This window comes from Haliaeetus albicilla, chromosome 10, assembly GCF_947461875.1.
Source record: "Haliaeetus albicilla chromosome 10, bHalAlb1.1, whole genome shotgun sequence".
In the NCBI taxonomy this organism is placed as follows: Eukaryota; Metazoa; Chordata; class Aves; order Accipitriformes; family Accipitridae; genus Haliaeetus; species Haliaeetus albicilla.
Genome location: NC_091492.1, coordinates 23,116,661 through 23,133,930, shown reverse-complemented (window position 1 = coordinate 23,133,930; position 17,270 = coordinate 23,116,661). Strand labels below are relative to the sequence as shown.

The following is a 17,270-nucleotide window of genomic DNA, read 5'->3' as shown; positions in this document are numbered from 1 at the left end:
AACACACCAATGTTCTGTGACTCTGCAGTCTGAGCCTGTGAATAGAAAAGCTAAAAAAAAAAAAAAAGTACAGCAGGAGAAAGCTGCAAGCCTTATTCTGCAGGAACCAAAAGCACTTACAGCCTTACCAGCTGAGAGATGAGCCACTTCGGAGGAAACAGCAGTAACCAAAACAGACACAGAATACAAATTCTTCACCTTCTGTGAGCTAAACATGTTGGCTATGAATTTGCAAAACCCTTAGTATGCAAAAAATTTACCTAAAGACAAAATTTGCAAACGAACTGGAAGACTCATTAACTCTGGGAGCTGTAGTCAAAATAGGATGATGTGTCTGGGTCCTTATGACCAGGCTAATGAAACTGCCCCTGCTGCAACAGACTGCATCAAAGAAGCCAAATCCAAAGGGATCCTGATACGCAGTGACCTCAGTTCAGCTAAAGTCCAAGGTAACCATTTTGTTCTCCACCAATTTGGCACTACCCCCAAGAAAGCACCTTCTGCCCTAGATATCATGTTTAGCCTGATGTGTGAAACTGCTGGTCTCAAAGCTGAGAGTCACCTCATCTCTTCCAGGATTCAGCTATTCATTTTCAACAATAGTGAGGAAAATTAACCAAACTGATCAGAAAACTTAGCATATTCAACACTGCCAGGCATGCAGGTCATTTCTCAGAGCAGACAGGCAAAGGAAAGAATAAGGCAGTTCTTCAGCCAAAGACGGCAGAGGGTGGAGGACACACAGTGGTGATGGGAAAAGTGCTCCCAGCGGTGGTCCCCAAGTTCTACTGACCCACAGGCAGCAACACTAAGTCAGCAGTGTGCTGTGGACAGCTTTGTACTGTTGTGGAATAACTTTTCTACTTCCACAGCACTTCAATCCTCTGCAGAGTCCTGAAGGTAACATGTGGCCAGCATGCTACACTTTGGGAATGACTAGTCAAGAGACTTACTTTGTCTATTCTTTATTGAGGTCTGTTCTTCCTGGATTGTGGTGTCTGTGACTCTGGCAAAGGCAGTTGCTGTTGAACAGTACCCATGATGAACCAAATACGACGAAACCATACTAGAAAACAAGAAAATACAAACTGATGAAGAGACATTGGTAAAAACAGGGTAATCACCCTGGAGGAAAAAAAATCCAACACAACAGAAGTTGCAATTTCAGTGACCAAACTCAGCTTGCTTAGGACATAACCAGGGTCCTACTTCTGGGTGCAGTCAGTGTAAATTTACAAGATGGGTACCTGGTCCTCAGGAAACAGGACAGCGGCTCTAAATTTACCTTACAGGGTGGGGGGGGTGAGGGGGTAATAATTAAAACTCCCAATGCACACACGGTATTTATTTATTTAATGACTGCTGTCCAAGGGTCACTTGTAAGAGCTCAGTACTGTGTTACTACCAGTGACATCCTATATAGACATAAAATCTGAACCTCAGAGAAGCTCATGGCTTTAAAGCAGATCTCACAAAAAAGGTTCCGGTCCTGAATTTCTTCCATTGCTTATTTTGCCAGCAATTGTATCTTTGGTAGTTGAATGTCCTTATGAATTCTACACATTCACAGATACTTTTATCTCCTGATTTACAAAGAGTAGACTGTCAGCATTGATTTTACAAACATTAACACATTTTAAAGTTGTATTTTCAAAAAACGTTGGGCGGGAGGTAGTACCACTGCCAGAAAAAAAAACACACCACCACCATCTTTCTGAACAGACCATTTCTAAAGCACTTGTGCCTTCCCAGGATATGGTGGGTAAATGTTAATGCTCACTGGATTTTAACAAAAACTAAAAAGCCAGTACAGGATTTCAAAGCTTCTAGTGATGAATTTCAAAATAGGCTTCTCATGATGTAGCTGGCACTGATCCGATCAAGTCACAGCTCAAAACACACATTCAACTTGGCTACTTTCAGTACAAGAAAGAAGTATTTTATGAGTCAGCAATAATTTTCATTGTAAGCAGGTGTGTAATTTTTAAAACCTGTTTTAAAACCAAGTGCTTCTGACCACTGTTGGTACAAGACATGCCCTTTGCACTTGAGATGGTACAGACAGGCATAATGAAGTGTATCCCTCTGACTGTCAAGCATAGCAGCCAGGTTACCCTTGCTCAGCCAGGCTGAAACACTAAACAGAGCAACCCAGGCTGGCAGGAAGGGAGGGGAAAACCCAACTCTTGCTTCAGTGTAATTCAGTAGCCAGAGTCAGAGGCTGCAAAATTTAAATGCTCTACAAAGCTGCACAAAAACTGAGCTCCTCCCCATTCCACTTCTGCCCGTGGCACCACAGGAAGCGTCCCTGCATGGGTACACAGCACTATTACACACTGGTCACTATGCCAGGCTAATTTTCAGCAATGACTTATTAGTTCTGTGTCTCAGCTACTTACTACAGCAGTGCTGCACACTCTCAAACATTCAGCAGCATGTTTGCATCCAGGGGTACCTCTCCTGAAGTTCTGGGGGAACATTATTGCACTCCACTGTGATCTGTGTGACATGTTCATGCAGACAACAAAAACTTTTCAGAATCCCAGGTTCTCCAAAGGAATAGCTTTTACTGCTTGGAAGCCATGGTTGAAACTTGTTGAGAGCAGAGGTGCTCAAATCACAGGAGCAGCTATCTCTGTGCTTCATCTAGGGGTGCTTCTCTCACCTAGAGTGGTCATGTTGGTGGTAGAGAGGCTTGTACTGTCTGTGGCTTTTCTTCTTCAAAACAGAACTCGACTGCATGCTTCTCTGTACAAATTACATAAAATTCTCCTCCTTCTGCATGGTACCACTTCTCAAATGAACATGCCAAGTCCTCCTGCTTTATCAGAAATAGGGACCTACACTGTTCCTCCTCCCATAATCAACCACACCAGCTGATCTCAAGTCTCAGATGACTCCTGCTCAGATCCTTCATGGCAAGAGCTAAGAACATTAGAGATCCTATAAGACTGTAACTATACACAAAGAAGAAGAGTTTCAAGCACTTGAAAACCTTGTCAGATCAGCCTTTCTGGTGACAGCATATCCAGGAGTGCAATGCAGATGAAAAATTCTGCCAGGGTAATTCTTCCTCTGCGATCCAGCGAGGCATTCCCTACAGCAAACCTTCTCCAGTGACAGCCTCTCTAGGACTGCGCCTCTCAGGATCTGTCAGGGAGGAGAGTCTTTGAAGGGAAGGAAATACTTAGCTGCATGGTTAGAGATTAAATAAGATACTACGAATCCTAACAAAGCCACAGGACAAGAAAACATTGGCCCAAGAGCTTGGAGCTCCAGCCTGAAACAGCTGGACTACTAACATGAGGTACAAGCCCTGACTTAAATCTGCCTACACAGAGGAGGTAGATGGGAAACATGATGCCGATTCTTAAAAAGAAGTCCAAAGGAGATATGAGGAACTCCAGAAAGGTGACACTGACACCACCACTGTGCATGTCAGAAGAAACAATTCTGGAGAACACAAGGAACAAACATAGGGATAAACTGGTCCAACTGGAGAAGAATCAACAGCTTTTGTAAAGGGAAGTCATGGCTCTCTCATTTGGTGACATTTTTGGAGAGAGTCTGGAAGCAGGCAGAAAAGAGATAACTGTTGCAGTCCACTTGGTTGTCCAAAGATATTTCAGAGTCTTTCAGCAAAGCCTCTCAAAGAAACTGTCTTACCATGTGATAAAAGGAAGGGTCCAACATGGTTAAATATTCAGTTAAATAATGGGATGGCAAAAAATGATCGGTTTTACCAGGGAAAGGAAAAAACACTCTAGTGCTGCAGGAACCTGTGCTATTAACATAGTGATAAAACCAAGCTTGACAGACCAGTGCTCTCACCCAATGCAGGTGCTTTTATGTTCAAAGATGCAGGGCACACACTTTTTTCTGAACAAGTTGGCTTTTGAGCACTAGGAGCTAAGTCTTTGCATTTAAATATCAATGAACCTCTTCGTTCTCTTTGGCTGCTAAGAAAGCTTTCCAAAAGCAGATCCTGTCTTTCCATAGCCTGACAAGATGCATTGCAGAGAGTGAAATGACCCCATAAATTCAACAATCCAGTACATCAGAATGAAAACTAACGTTAAAGTCAATGCTAGTTGTTACATCTCCTCCATGTTGGCTCAGACCAAACACCCAGTTAGCCCAGTACTTCTACCTGCCAACTGGCAAAAGCAAATGCCTAGAAAAAAATAAAGGAACAAGGCACATATGAAATGATACTTTCCCCCATAACCCTTCCAGCTTCCAATGATCTTTCAAATACTTCCTGTCCTAGAGGTGGTATCTGTCTACACCGTAGCTCCAATAGATTTTTCTTTCTAATAATGTCTCCAGCCAGTTTTTGAATCCATGCTCTTTTCATGGTATCTCATGGCAGAGTGTGTGAAAAAAAACCCTCCTTTATTTTTTCTAAATGTGCCATCTTCTGGTTAACTTCACTTAGAATTGTAGAATCATAGAATTGTTTAGGTTGGAAAAGACCTGTAAGATCATCGAGCCCAACCATTAACCTAGCACTGCCAAGGCCACCACTAAACCGTGTCCCTAAGCACCACATCTACACATCTTCTAAATACCTCCGGGGATGGCGACTCCACCACTTCCCTGTGCAGCCTGTTCCAGTGCTTGACAACCCTTTTGGTGAAGAATTTTCTCCTAATATCCAATCTAAACCTCCTCGGCACAACTTGAGGCTATTTCCTCTTGTCCTATAGCTTGTTACTTGGGAGAAGAGACCAACCCCCACCTCACTACAACCTCCTTTCAGGTAGTTGTAGAGAGCGATAAGGTCTCCCCTCAGCCTCCTTTTCTCCAGGCTAAAAAACCCCAGTTCCCTCGGCCACTCCTCACAAGACTTGTGCTCCAGGCCCTTCACCAACTTGGTTGCCCTTCTCTGGACACACTCCAGCACCTCAGTGTCTTTCCTGTAGTGAGGGGCCCAAAACTGAACACAGTATTTGAGGGGGAGCCTCACCAGTGCCAAGTACAGGGGGACGATCCCTGTCCTAGTCCTGCTGGCCACACTATTTCTGATACAAGCCAGGTTGCTATTGGCCTTCTTGGCTACATGGACACACTGCCGGCTCATATTCAGCTGGCTGTCAGCCAACACCCCCAGGTCCTTTTTCTCTGGGCAGCTTTCCAGCTGCTCTTCCCCAAGGCCGCAGTGTTTCATGGGGTTGTTGTGATCCAAGTGCAGGACCCAGCACTTGGCCTTGTTGAACATCATACAGTTGGCCTCGGCCCATCAATCCAGCCTGTCCAGATCCTTCTGGAGAGCCTTCCTACCCTTGAGCAGATCAACCCTCCCTCCCAACTTTGGTGTCATCCGCAAACTTACTGAGGGTGCACTTGATCCCCTTGTCCAGACTTGATAAAGATATTACACAGAACTGGCCCCAATACTGAGCCCTGGGGAACACCACTTGTGACTGGCTGCCAACTGGATTTAACTCCATCCACCACCACTCTTTGGTCTTGGCCATCCAGACAGTTTTTTACTCAACGAAGAGTACACCCATCCGAGCTATGAGCAGCCAGTTTCTCCAGGAGAAAGCTGTGGGAAACAGTGTGAAAGGCTTTACTGAAGTCTAGGTAGACAACATCCACAGCCTCTCCCTCATCCACTAAGCAGGTCACCTTGTCATAGAAGGTCCTTGATGCCCTTTAATTCTTGCAGTACAACCGTTCCTTCATCACCTTCTCAAGACTATTCAAGATTTTTTTTTTACACTTCTGCCTTACCCCTCACACCCTTATTCTCCAGTGCTGTGGGTCTGTGTATTTGTTCCCTGCTTTATACCCACCCCATGCCTTTGCACATCCTGCCTTGTTTTTTTCCAATGCTTTTCTCACTTCTACTACATACTTTTGGAAAGAAAGAACTGAAACTTCACATGGTATTCACATTAAGGGTGCATCACATATTCAGGCAGTGACAGAATTATTTCTGTCCTGTTTTTCACCTAACAAATCCTAGCTTTTTTTTTTTCCTGTTTGCTACCAAAAAAATGAGCTGACATTTCTGTGCAATGATTCACCATAACCCAAAGATCTCATTCCTTCTTGGAGGATCCCTTCTTCCCAGCCATTTCTGAACACCCTCAACACTACAGGCACTACCAGCACACATCCAAGTTTCTCTACAGTCTCCTCCTCCCAAAGTGACAATCCCTTACCCACTCATTCCCTCTCTTGTCTCCCTTTTAAACAACTCATAATGCACATTGGACGTGCCCTCAGCCTCCGGCTGTAGTCCCCCCTTAGTTTGCAGCAAGGGAACTTCTCAAAAGCCTTCTGGACTTCCAAGACAAACACAGCAGCCCAAGAACCATATCCACGTGTCTGCTGGCTTCTCTTTGCAAAACCCACGTCCTATTTCTCCACGTGCCCAATGTATCTACCCTTCAGTAGTGCTTCTATGGATTTGTCCAAGCCAGACATTAAGGTTCTCTCCACCCATCGCTGCCTGACTCTCTTCTGAAATCCTTCATGAAACATGGCACCATACACACCATCCTCCCTTTCTCTTGACCCAAGGCAGTTCAGACAGAAACTCTGTTCCACAGCCACAAGCTCACCTGTTTTCTCCTTGAGTCCCATTCGGACTCTGTGTAAATATCTGATCCCAGAGACTTTCTCCACTCCCCTCACCTATTTCTTCCACTGCTCCTTTGACAAACACTTCAATCCCAGACACAGCCTCTGCCAAGTCCCTCACAAAGATGCATCCCAGCATGGCAATTTACCTGATTTCTGGACACACAGGCAAAGAATTCAATTGGATATGGTCTTGTCTTCCTCAAGGTCTCTTTTTATACTGCTATCCTCTACAGGCCCTACAAACTCCCTGGCAGGCCCCCTTGTCCTTATTTTCTTGAAAAAAGATATTACTATTATCTTCAATAGCTTCCGCTAGTTGCTTTTCAAAGGCTTTGCTGGTTGCCCTGAATTATCTGCAAATAAGTAAACACGAGACTAGCAGAAAACAAGAACCATCATGTGGATGTGATCATCGCTGCATCAAAGTCATCTGGATGATAGTGACCAGTGTCAGGTATTTAGGGAAAGAATGTAATAAAAATGCAAAACACAGAGCTATCTGTCACCAGAGATATAAGCAATCGGAGATAGAAACAACAGCCACAGACTCAAGGGTTTAAAATATAACTATGGAATTGGCCTCCATGAATTACTGTGAATATTTAAATGTGTAGCTTTTAAAATCCACTTGTACTTAAACCACCACAACTTCTTGCAGCAGCAAGTCCCACAGTTTCATACACTTAGTGAAAAAAAAATTGTTTTGTTTTTAAGCCAGAAGGTGCTTCTTCTCTAATTCTTGTGTTTTGAGAAACAGTGAATAATCACTTTCTAGTCATGCTTTTCATTGTGTAAACGACTGACAGACAGCTACAGTCCACCTCCCTCAATCACCTGTTTCCAAGCTGTGGAGCCTTAGTCAACTCTGTCTTTCTTCAGGCAGAAGATACTCCTGACCTCTGACAACTCTTGTCAATTGTTCTCATCAAGTTCCACTTAATCCTTTTTGCAATGGGAAATGCATTCAATATTCATAAATTTATAAAGTGCCATAATCATGTTTTCAGTTAGGTTGCTTTGGAAGCCTTTGGTTTACACTATTTTTTGCTCTTTCACTTCTGAATTCAGCTGACTTACATACTGGCTTTTCTCCTACGTTAGAGTTTTTATGGTATCCTCTCCACTCCCCTTCCCCCAGTGCATCACCTCAAAGTGTATGTTCTTCCATTCCTACAAGCTTTCATGCAGTCTTTGGCTGAAAACTTCTCCCATATCTTTTACATTTGAAACAGCAGCAATCTACACAGGAAAGACTATTAAACAACAAAACAGAAGGTAAAACAATTTGAGCAAAATGCACTGACTGGCAATTTTTGCCATAAGAAAGCATAAATTAGCATTAAAAAGGTATTTAAAGCCTAGCAGAACGGAAGAAGCTGAACACCAGAACAGTGACTTACTTCTGCAGCATGGCTTGCCACTCGCCTAGTCTGTCTCCTATGGGAAACCGCTTAATGGTGCTCTGAATCTTCGCTCGCCACTCCCTCATGTAGTCCTCAATGTCGAACACAAATGGCTGCTGCCCAAAGTTGGCATCGACTATCTCTCCTGGAGTCTGGAGACCCACTGTAGGGTAGAGATTGGACTGGGAAGGAAGAAAAAGAAACCTGTATTAAACCCAGCTTTCTCTTTCTGGTTCCAGTTACATGGTTTGGTAAGACAAAAGAGCTGCTCTTTAAATTGAAAAATGTAATGGAATAGGAAGGGGCAACAGTCTTTTAGGTACATCTCAAGGAACCCCATGACTTATTGTACAGTTATTAAAAGTTTTTGCATAAAACCGTAACAATGGGTTCAATCCCCCAGCAGTCTGTGATCGATGCCATGACTGCTGTCTATGGTGTGTCCACTTTCTGTCTTAGTTTTTTGCAATTTCTACCAAAGTTCAAGAGCCAACAAATAACAGTAATAAAAAAATGAAATGGGCATCATCTCAATCAACAGATCTATGTGTTCTCCACTGTTTCAACTGAACTCTCTTATTCCTTGGAAGCTGCTGTATGAATATTTTACACCTCTGATGAAAAGGGAACAGATGGTAGTGGAGCTCTGAAGTTAGGTCGTTGATTATCCCAAGACAGCAAGCCATCCACACAAGAAATTCTACTACTGATAGACTAATTTCATTTTAAGAACAAGCATATAGACCCAAATGGAAGCTTTGACCCTCCACCAGAACATGGGGAAAAGAAAAAGGTTACCATGAAAATACCTCTAAAATTCAGCCAATAAATTCAGCTTCGAAAGATGATCTAATTGAAAACAGGTGGTCAAAGTCTATCTAGAAGTTCTCTGAATTCAGGCTATTTTAAGAATAAGCTTATGCATATGAATTGAATCCTTGAGCCCACTCAAATGTGGGGAAAAGAGAAATGGCATCAGAAAAGGTACAGGGGTGCCAGGTCCTCATCACTCTGGATCATATTTTTTTAAGAGCATGTTCCATTCACTGTCATGTTACTTTTCTGCAGCACAAATTACTATTCTGTTTGCAACACAAACTTTACTAATCCTTTGCTTCAGAGCATCTGCTGATAGCCTGCAGGGTTTAGGAAGAAATCTCTCTCATGCCACTCATGAACTGTTTGGTGTTAGCTTTTTCACTTTGTTCTAACACACTGGAGACTGACAGAGACAGAAATCAGACACTGCGCAAGGCACACGGATGCATATAGTGAAACTGAAGTCTTGAAGATGCCTGGTTGCGGTGCCTTGCTCATGGCTGAACCCACGTCAGATGTTAGAAAGGCAGGATGATTCTCTCCTCCTCTATAGCAAGGGGCATGGACTTTCCTACAATTATCTGGAAAATCTATTCAACTAATTCTTCACTCTTGCAGAGACCTGAGACATTGGCAATGTCATTGATCTCCCTTTGAGACCTACTGTACTTGTGGATTTTACTTTTTACTAAAAGTATTAAGACTGTTACGAGGCAGAACTCAGCAGAATCCTAATCACATTGGCAAAAATGGAGCCAGCATGTCGTGGGAAGTGATTACTTCTCTCTGCTTTCAGTGGCATGGCTACATCTGCAGTACTGTACTTGGTTCTCCGCCTCCACATCCACATCCCCAGGACAAGACATTCATAAACCGGGTCCATCAGAGTTCTGCTAAGATGGTCAGAGGGCTGGAGTGCATGGCATACAAGCAGAGGCTGAGAGAATTAGCTTGGAGAAGAGAAAGCAAAAGGGAAAATCTAACTGTGAGTCTTCCACTCCCAAAAGGGAGGTGATAAAAAAGATGGAGACAGATTCTTCTCAAGGGTGTTCAGTAAAAGGACAATAGGCACAAGCTGCAGCCAGGGAAATTTTGATGGGACATAAGGAAGAAATTCTTCCTTGTGAAGATGATTAAGGACTGGAACAGGTTCACAGAGAGACTGTAGCATCTCTGTCCTCAGAGATTTTCAAAACTCAACTGGATAAGGTCCTGACCAACCTGCTCTACCTTTGAAATTATCAAATCTTAAAAAAACAAAGGAAAAAAATGAATCTATAAAATACAGGCTGGAAACTGAAATCAGAAATCAGGATGACTGCATCATTGCTGACTCAGCACACCTCCTCCTTTCCTATACTCACACCAAGGAAGTCACTGAGTTAGAGAGGTGTGCAAAGAAAATACAGCATGATACAGGAAGAGCTACCAGAAGAAAATACCATATTTAAAGTCAGTCTCTCCTTTCTTTCAAACCTAGCTGACAAGGAAATACCTCTAAGGAGGGATCAGATCTTCTCCACAGTTCATACTTTAGACTTTTTTATTAACTTAGCTTTTTTTTATGTTTTATGAACCCAAGGACTTCCAAAGCCAGGAATCTGACACCCAAAATACTTGAAAATTAGAAGTAAAAAACCCCAAGTTACAACATACCACATATTTTTCAGCCACTTCTGGGTATGTTCATCTCTGAGGGGAAGCTGCCTACCCCCAACTTCTCTCAAATCATCTCCGAGTTAAAATTCCCATTTTTCACACGTGGGATGTGCCCTCTCTGTTTAGCAACTGTTACGAACTACATGTATCTCCACCACCCTGCCAGATGCAGGGAGACATCATCCCAGAGCCCACTGACCAGGCAGATGCTTCTCCTGCCAAGTTCTTCAGGCACACCTTTCCCGTGACAATTGAACCACCTCTTGCCTCTGATGTTGGTGGCCAGTTGCTCACAACCCCCTAGCTCATCTTGACTTGTTTTTTAACCCCCTTGTGCCTTTGCACCCCTGCAATCCCACCCTGGGCTCTTCCACATTCTGCTTTTTTACATTTCCCTATTGTTTCAGCAAACTGCCAGGCAGGATAAACCTGATATGGACTTGTATAAATAAGAGAGTTAGGCCTAAGCATTGACTTAAATTGGTAAAAAAGGGGGAACCTCCCTCTGTGGGATAGTCACTTATATTTGCAAGCAGTTATTTTTATATTAACTTCAGCCTGTGCTAAGCCAAAATGCAATTTTTTCCCTCACTGTATTTTCGTACAAATGCAAACACGCTTTAGAAGGAACTGAAGCAAGCTAAAGCAAATGTGCTTCACCGTGTGTGAGACTTAGCACAACAAAATGTGGTTTTCAATGGAAAATATCCATTTGAACTTCCTAATATTGTGCCAATTATTGTCTTCATCATTTGCTTCTGAAAGGGGAATTTTGCAATAAGCACTTCAAGGAAACAGTTTCTAGACTGGTAACGTTTTGAAGGGTCAAATTAATTCATTGTCTAATCTCACTGACCTGCCAACCCTAAAAGTTATTTAAGCTTGAAAGGTGTAAAAGTAATGGGGCTTACTGGCCAAGCTTCTCACTGATGTGTGCTACCAGTCAGTTTCAACGTCACATGGGCTGTAATGCAAGAAAAAGCTTTCAACCTACAGCCTCTCCCTGGGGGATTTCAGTAATGAGGTATGGAACAAAGCCAGAGCCAAAAAATGCATGTCAAGCTGCTCAAACCAGAGAACCTCAAGGGTCACTCAGTTAAGACTGCTGTTTCCATTCCCGTTTGCACAGTTAAATTTTTAGACTGCAGCTTTAGCAGGTGAAGAACACAGATTACATTCTATGTCTTTCATATGATGGATGTTTTCTCTTCTTTACCTTATAATATAGTGTTCAAGCCTGGATCACAATGCTGTAATAAATGAAAAATACCACTTGCAAGTTATATCAACTTAAAATTCCCTACTACCTCAAGACTTCTACAATCTCTGATGATAGTCATTATATTTAAACCAAAAGTCTACCTTGGGTTTGGCATCCCCTTCTTCAGGAAAGGGCAGTAACCTCAAATATTTGGAAGAACAACCAAGAAGCCATGGACTGAGGGAGCAAAGAAGGCCAGAAAAGGACATGGAATACATAAGAGTCTGCAAGGGTGAGGGAAGAAGGCAGTAATTAAGGGAAGGATATTGGAAAAGGAGGATGGGAGTGATCGAAGTTGGGTGCAGGCATCCTCAGGATGAAGCTGCAACAGAGCAGCTGAGCCATTTAGCACATGGAGAGAAAGGTCCAAAATCCACATGGAGGCAGAAGTCTCCTGTCGTCGCTCACATCCACAGTTAGGGGGTGAAATGACCCAGGCAAGCTTCTCTCACCCTCTTTTTAAAGAGAAATTATCTCATGGAGGATAATTCTCAATAGTAGGAGGCCTATAGGGCATCCACTGTTCTCCTTCCTGGTCCAGAAAAATAGTGTTATGGATTAGTTGCTGCTGTAAAAGCCAGAAGGAGATTTCCACGGAAAACAGCTCAGCAAACTGGCTGGTAAAAGGCACAGAGATACATTTAACTATTGGAGACTCTGTCACAAAGCATTTGAATACCCGATCGCAAAAACCCACCTGACCAGGTCTTCGTCCAGTTTAACACTAAAATGACATCTCCTCTGCACAGGACACACAAACAAGCATGAGATCCTGCAAGGATGATCTGGTGAGATCAAGGAACAGCAGGATGGGGGGATGCCCTGTGCTCAGGAGGGCTTTGAATTCAATCTCAACTGCACTGCAAGACGTCACTGCTGCACGAGCCCTTCTGTCTCATCTGCTTCCCCAACCGTTCATCCCCTATTTGTAACAGAGACTGAACACCAGGGTGAACAGCCTACAAGTTCACATTAAATGTATATACACCAGCATATTGTGCACTCCTGGATCAAAAGGATGCAAATTAAGCTAAGCAGGACAGGTGACTTCAGCCTGCCAAATCTGTGCTGCAAAGCCCTATGGCAACACTTTAGCTGTAAATGACAAAACAACGGTATGTGTGTTGGATAGCTGTTCCTGACTGATAAGAGCCTAAATAGTAATCATCTATCTACCCCAACATGAAGACTACTCTAATGTCAAAAAGAGAAGCAGTCTAGCCAAATGAGAAGACAAAGCGGTGAAAAAATTAGAAGTAATATGGTAAAACTGTGACTCCTAATGTAATCTATATCCAGAGGGAAAATAAAGAGCACCTAAAACTAAGGGGTATATCATAGAAGCGTCTTGCTGCTATGGATGCAAGGTTGTCACAAAACCTCACTCCAAAAGGTTAATATTCATGGACAGGTAAAATATTGTTTTACTTTCATAAACTGTACTTGGACCAAGTGAATAAAGTACTGAAACAACCCACATAAAGAGTGTTTCTGGTTTAGAATACACTGCAATGTTACCAAGTTCAAAGAGCCTAGGAACCCAAAAAAAAGCTGTGTTGACAGCTGATGTGAAAAGGCAAATTAAATAACTGGAACATCCTTCAGACAGACACTGGCTGGGATATGGGAGAGATCTGTAAAGTCATAAATCCCATTGGGAAGCAGACCAATCTCAAATTGGGAAGGTGAACAGGGAGTGCTGGTCATTATTTCTCACAACACAAAAATTAGAGGAACAAAATAATTTTTTTTGGCAAGAGGTGCAAAACAAAGAAAAGGAAGCCTTCTTCCACACAACATGGAAGTCAGTCAAGAAAACAGATCACTTTGGAGGCCCAAACAAGCTATGGAAAATAAGAAATTCCTCAGAGGAAATTAATTTGGGGTTATCAAGTACAAAGATAGGAGTGCAACCTCAGGGACAAGAAGCTCTATGTGTGAGAGAAATGGATGCAGTGGATGTATTGGTGTACACCTGACCTGGTTTCATCTTCTTTTCCTAAACACCTGCTCCTTGTCCAGGAACACTTGAGTCTGAAAAAGAGCAACCATTTTTTTGTTCATGACCCATGGTGAAAGTCATGCTTTTGTAAGACCCAGCTAGATGTTATTGCCTGGTGTAACTCAGCTGGTGTCACGGCACTCAAGAGTAACTCAGTATCAGGGCTGGTGAATCAGAAGAGTAACTATCAACCCCAAACGGATGCCAAATACATTCCTCCAGTAATTCCATGAGCTAGTTACTTATCATGGGCGGAGGCTTGTCAAAAACCCGTGCAATGAGGACACACACTACAGCCAGCTAAGCCTGACCTTCATTCTCAGAAATACCCTTCCCTAACCACACTGTGGTAAAGGAAAAACTTCACCGTGGCTGCAAAACTTGAACGTGAGAGGAAGAAGCTGAGAATAATAGTAACATTAGGCATTTTTGGGCTCTCTGATGATGGGACATGAGAGGCTACTCAATGACTTTGCACATATACTCCCCACAGTCAAAGCTGCATTTGGAAGACAGTGATCTATAATGAAGTTTGAATCCTTGCTTTATTTCCAGGAGAAGGAGCAACAAATTCTTAGAGGTAATGAGGGATGAGAGGGGAGGCATGTGAGTAGCCCACGAACCCAGCCACAGGATTACGAAGTTTCAGAAAAAGGAGCATTCACACCATTCAGTAATGTGCATTACCATTTTTTTTAACGGGGCATCAAACAGGAAAAAAAAAAAAAAAATCACACCCCACACTCTTCCCCCTCCCTTCTGTTTGCACCCTTAGTTAAAATACTGAAAATCGGTGTACTTACAGGGAGGTCTGTAAAGGCTATACCTGTGGGGGGAAAAATATTAGAATTAAAAAGACAAAGGATTTTTTTCCCTGCTTGACTACATCCTTAACATGCTACAAAATGTTACTGCATTTCAATAAATCCCAGCTCTGACCCTGTATTTCACCACCTGTCGTATTCAGAAGTATCGTCCCTCCCCAGTCCCCTCCTCTGCAAGGTTTTGCATCTGGAGAAAGGTTCAGGGAAAAGCCTAAATGTTTCAGACATCTCTCCCAAAAAACTGATTTTCTAAAGAGCAGCTCCTCTTTTCTTTGCTTCTCCCTCTGTTACTATGGAGTTAGTTTTCAAGACTCACTTTGGCTTTAGAAACAGAGTTTTACTATAATGTTGCTTCAGTTTAGGCTATAACTAGTTCTTCTTACCAGCCAGAGAGACGGGAATGAACATTCAACACTTTGCATTACAGATGGAGAACAGCCTTGCAACCGGACCAAGCTGCAGCCAGGAGCACCTGAGAAATACTGTGCAAAGAACAGCTTCATCCTCAACTATGCTGCTACAGTTCCAAATACAAGAGATGGAAAAAAAGTGTATGGTTTCCCTTTTTATTTACATTTGGCATGCCAGAAAAGAGATATTTAAGCAGAGGCAGCCACTGCCTAGGATGACTAACAGAGTTGTAGCCAGACACAACGCTCAGCTACAGAGTCAGGCTACCCCCAGGCACAGCTCTGCAATGCTCTGCATCTGATTCAGATGCAAGCTACCACTCCGAAGGAGGGTGCCTCTCCTCCCTTGCCCGTGGTGTATGTGCCTTCATCTGCCATGGGTAAGAACCAGCAGCGAGGCAGGAGCACGGTGAGATGGATTGGCCAGCTACAGCAGCTCTAACCCATGGGTGTTGGGTCACCCTCACCAACAGCAGAGGGGAAACTGCTGCCATGCCCTGTTCACCTTATCAGGCTGAGCTTAATTCACGTTTTAAGCTAACATTTCAGAAGTCAATCTGGAAGCTGCAGTCTTGCCCCAGGCGTGCTCCCAGCAATGCTCTCTGTCCCCAGCCAGAGGAAGTCTGGTACCCACACCAGTATGTCCAGTTCTTTCACACATCCCACCTCTCAGCCACACAGCAGTCCCTTCTGGGTGGCAGTGAAACAGTTGCACAGAAGCAAGAGCACATCGTTCTCCATTTTTAATGTTAGGACTATTTTAATCAAAAGCTGCAATGTAATGTTACCAGATCAGCCTGAAATGGTAATGTGAACCAATTTTAGGAGTCAACATAGGAAGCAAATAATTACTATTTGAAACAGCACAGCTACAAAATCAAATACTTGGAAAAAATCCTGAATATTTTACTAAATAAATAGCCAGTAAGGTTTAATGAACAGCCTGGCAGAAAGTCAATAGGTTTAATTAGCATCATGGCAGTTTGCTCCTTGTCTGTTGAGTACCCCTTCTACAACCCAACCAAAAATTGTGTACACAAGCAACGTTGAATACCTGGCTGAGAAAAATGTTCAGTAAGCATTTCTCTCACCCCAGCACTTTGCCCAAATATTGTTCCTCACTCAAACCTGTTTTCACTTTGCACTTGTTTTGCTCAGCTGGATAAAAGCTTGTTTCTACCCTTACACCGCAATGAGGCCAACCTCCTTCAGTCTGCAGCCCGGTGGGAGTCCTCCTCTGCCACCCAGGATCACTTAGATCCAAAGGTGGCCCGGCTTTCCCACGACAACTCATGTAGCTGTACGTCCGGGAGCTACATCCAGCACATGGATAAGCATACAATTTTTGAGTGGACTACAAGGTGGGTGGAAAATTGGCTGGCCTGTCAGGACCGAAGGGTTGTGATCAGCAGCTCAAAGTCCAAGTGTTGTTGCTCAGGGATCGATAGTAGGGCCAATACAGTTTAATGTGTTTACTAATGACCTGGACAATGGGACGGCATGCACTCTCAGCAGGCTCACAGATGTCACCAAACAGGAGAGTGGACAATACACTGAAGGGCATACTGCTATTCAGAAGGACCTCAACAGGCTGGAGAAATGATCCAGCACAAACCTCACAAAGCTGAACAAAAGCAACTGAAGAGCCCTTCCACCATGTTGTAATATTCCCAGAAAACAGGACAGGCTGGGGCTGAATGGAGAGAAAGCAGATCTACAGAAAAGGATGCAGGGGGTCCTGCTGGGCAACAAGTAGAGCAGGAGTCAGCAGTGAAGCAGGTCAACCACATGCTGGCCTGTATTAGTAAGAGTGTAGCTCAAGCTGCATTAGCAAGCTGGGCTGTGTTGCTAAGACTGTAGGTTAAAGGAAGGGATTGCTCCCTTCTCTTCAACACTTTTGACTCTAAACTTGGAGTATGATGTTCACTTTTGGGCTCTCCAATACAAGACAGACAGCAAAACTGGAGTGAGTCCAGCAGAGGCCAACAAGATGAAGAGAGGCTACAGGAAATTGGGTTGCTCAGTCTTACTCAGGGGTTGTTCAGACACTTATTGCTGCCTACAGCTACCTAATGGGAGGGTACCGAAAAGACAGAGCCACACTTTTCCTAGAGATGCATGGTGACTGGAGACAGGAGGCAAGAGACAAGTTGCAACATGGGAAATTCTGATTAGATATTAGGGGGAGAAAATTCAGTATGAATGTGGTCAAACACTGAATCAGGGGACCAGAAAAGCTCCCTGGGGGAATCTTCATTCTTGGAGACAGTAAAAACTTGATGAGTTTCTGAGTAA

At 43.4% G+C, this 17,270-nt stretch overlaps 1 protein-coding gene across 6 annotated transcripts in view; it reads right to left on the bottom strand.

Moving 5' to 3' along the window:
- Positions 1-17,270, bottom strand: part of RANBP10 (RAN binding protein 10) — an 87,377-nt gene that overhangs the window by 18,331 nt on the left and 51,776 nt on the right. For all 6 annotated transcript variants that reach the window (XR_011326559.1, XM_069793934.1, XM_069793933.1 and 3 more), the window contains 3 exons: positions 14,545-14,567; positions 7,998-8,182; positions 954-1,066 (listed from right to left, as the gene is read on the bottom strand). Coding sequence is in view for 5 of the 6 variants with exons in the window: in XM_069793934.1 (XP_069650035.1) it covers positions 954-1,066; positions 7,998-8,182; positions 14,545-14,567 (321 nt within the window). In the remaining variant the exon portion in view is untranslated. The remainder of the gene's footprint in view (positions 1-953; positions 1,067-7,997; positions 8,183-14,544; positions 14,568-17,270) is intronic.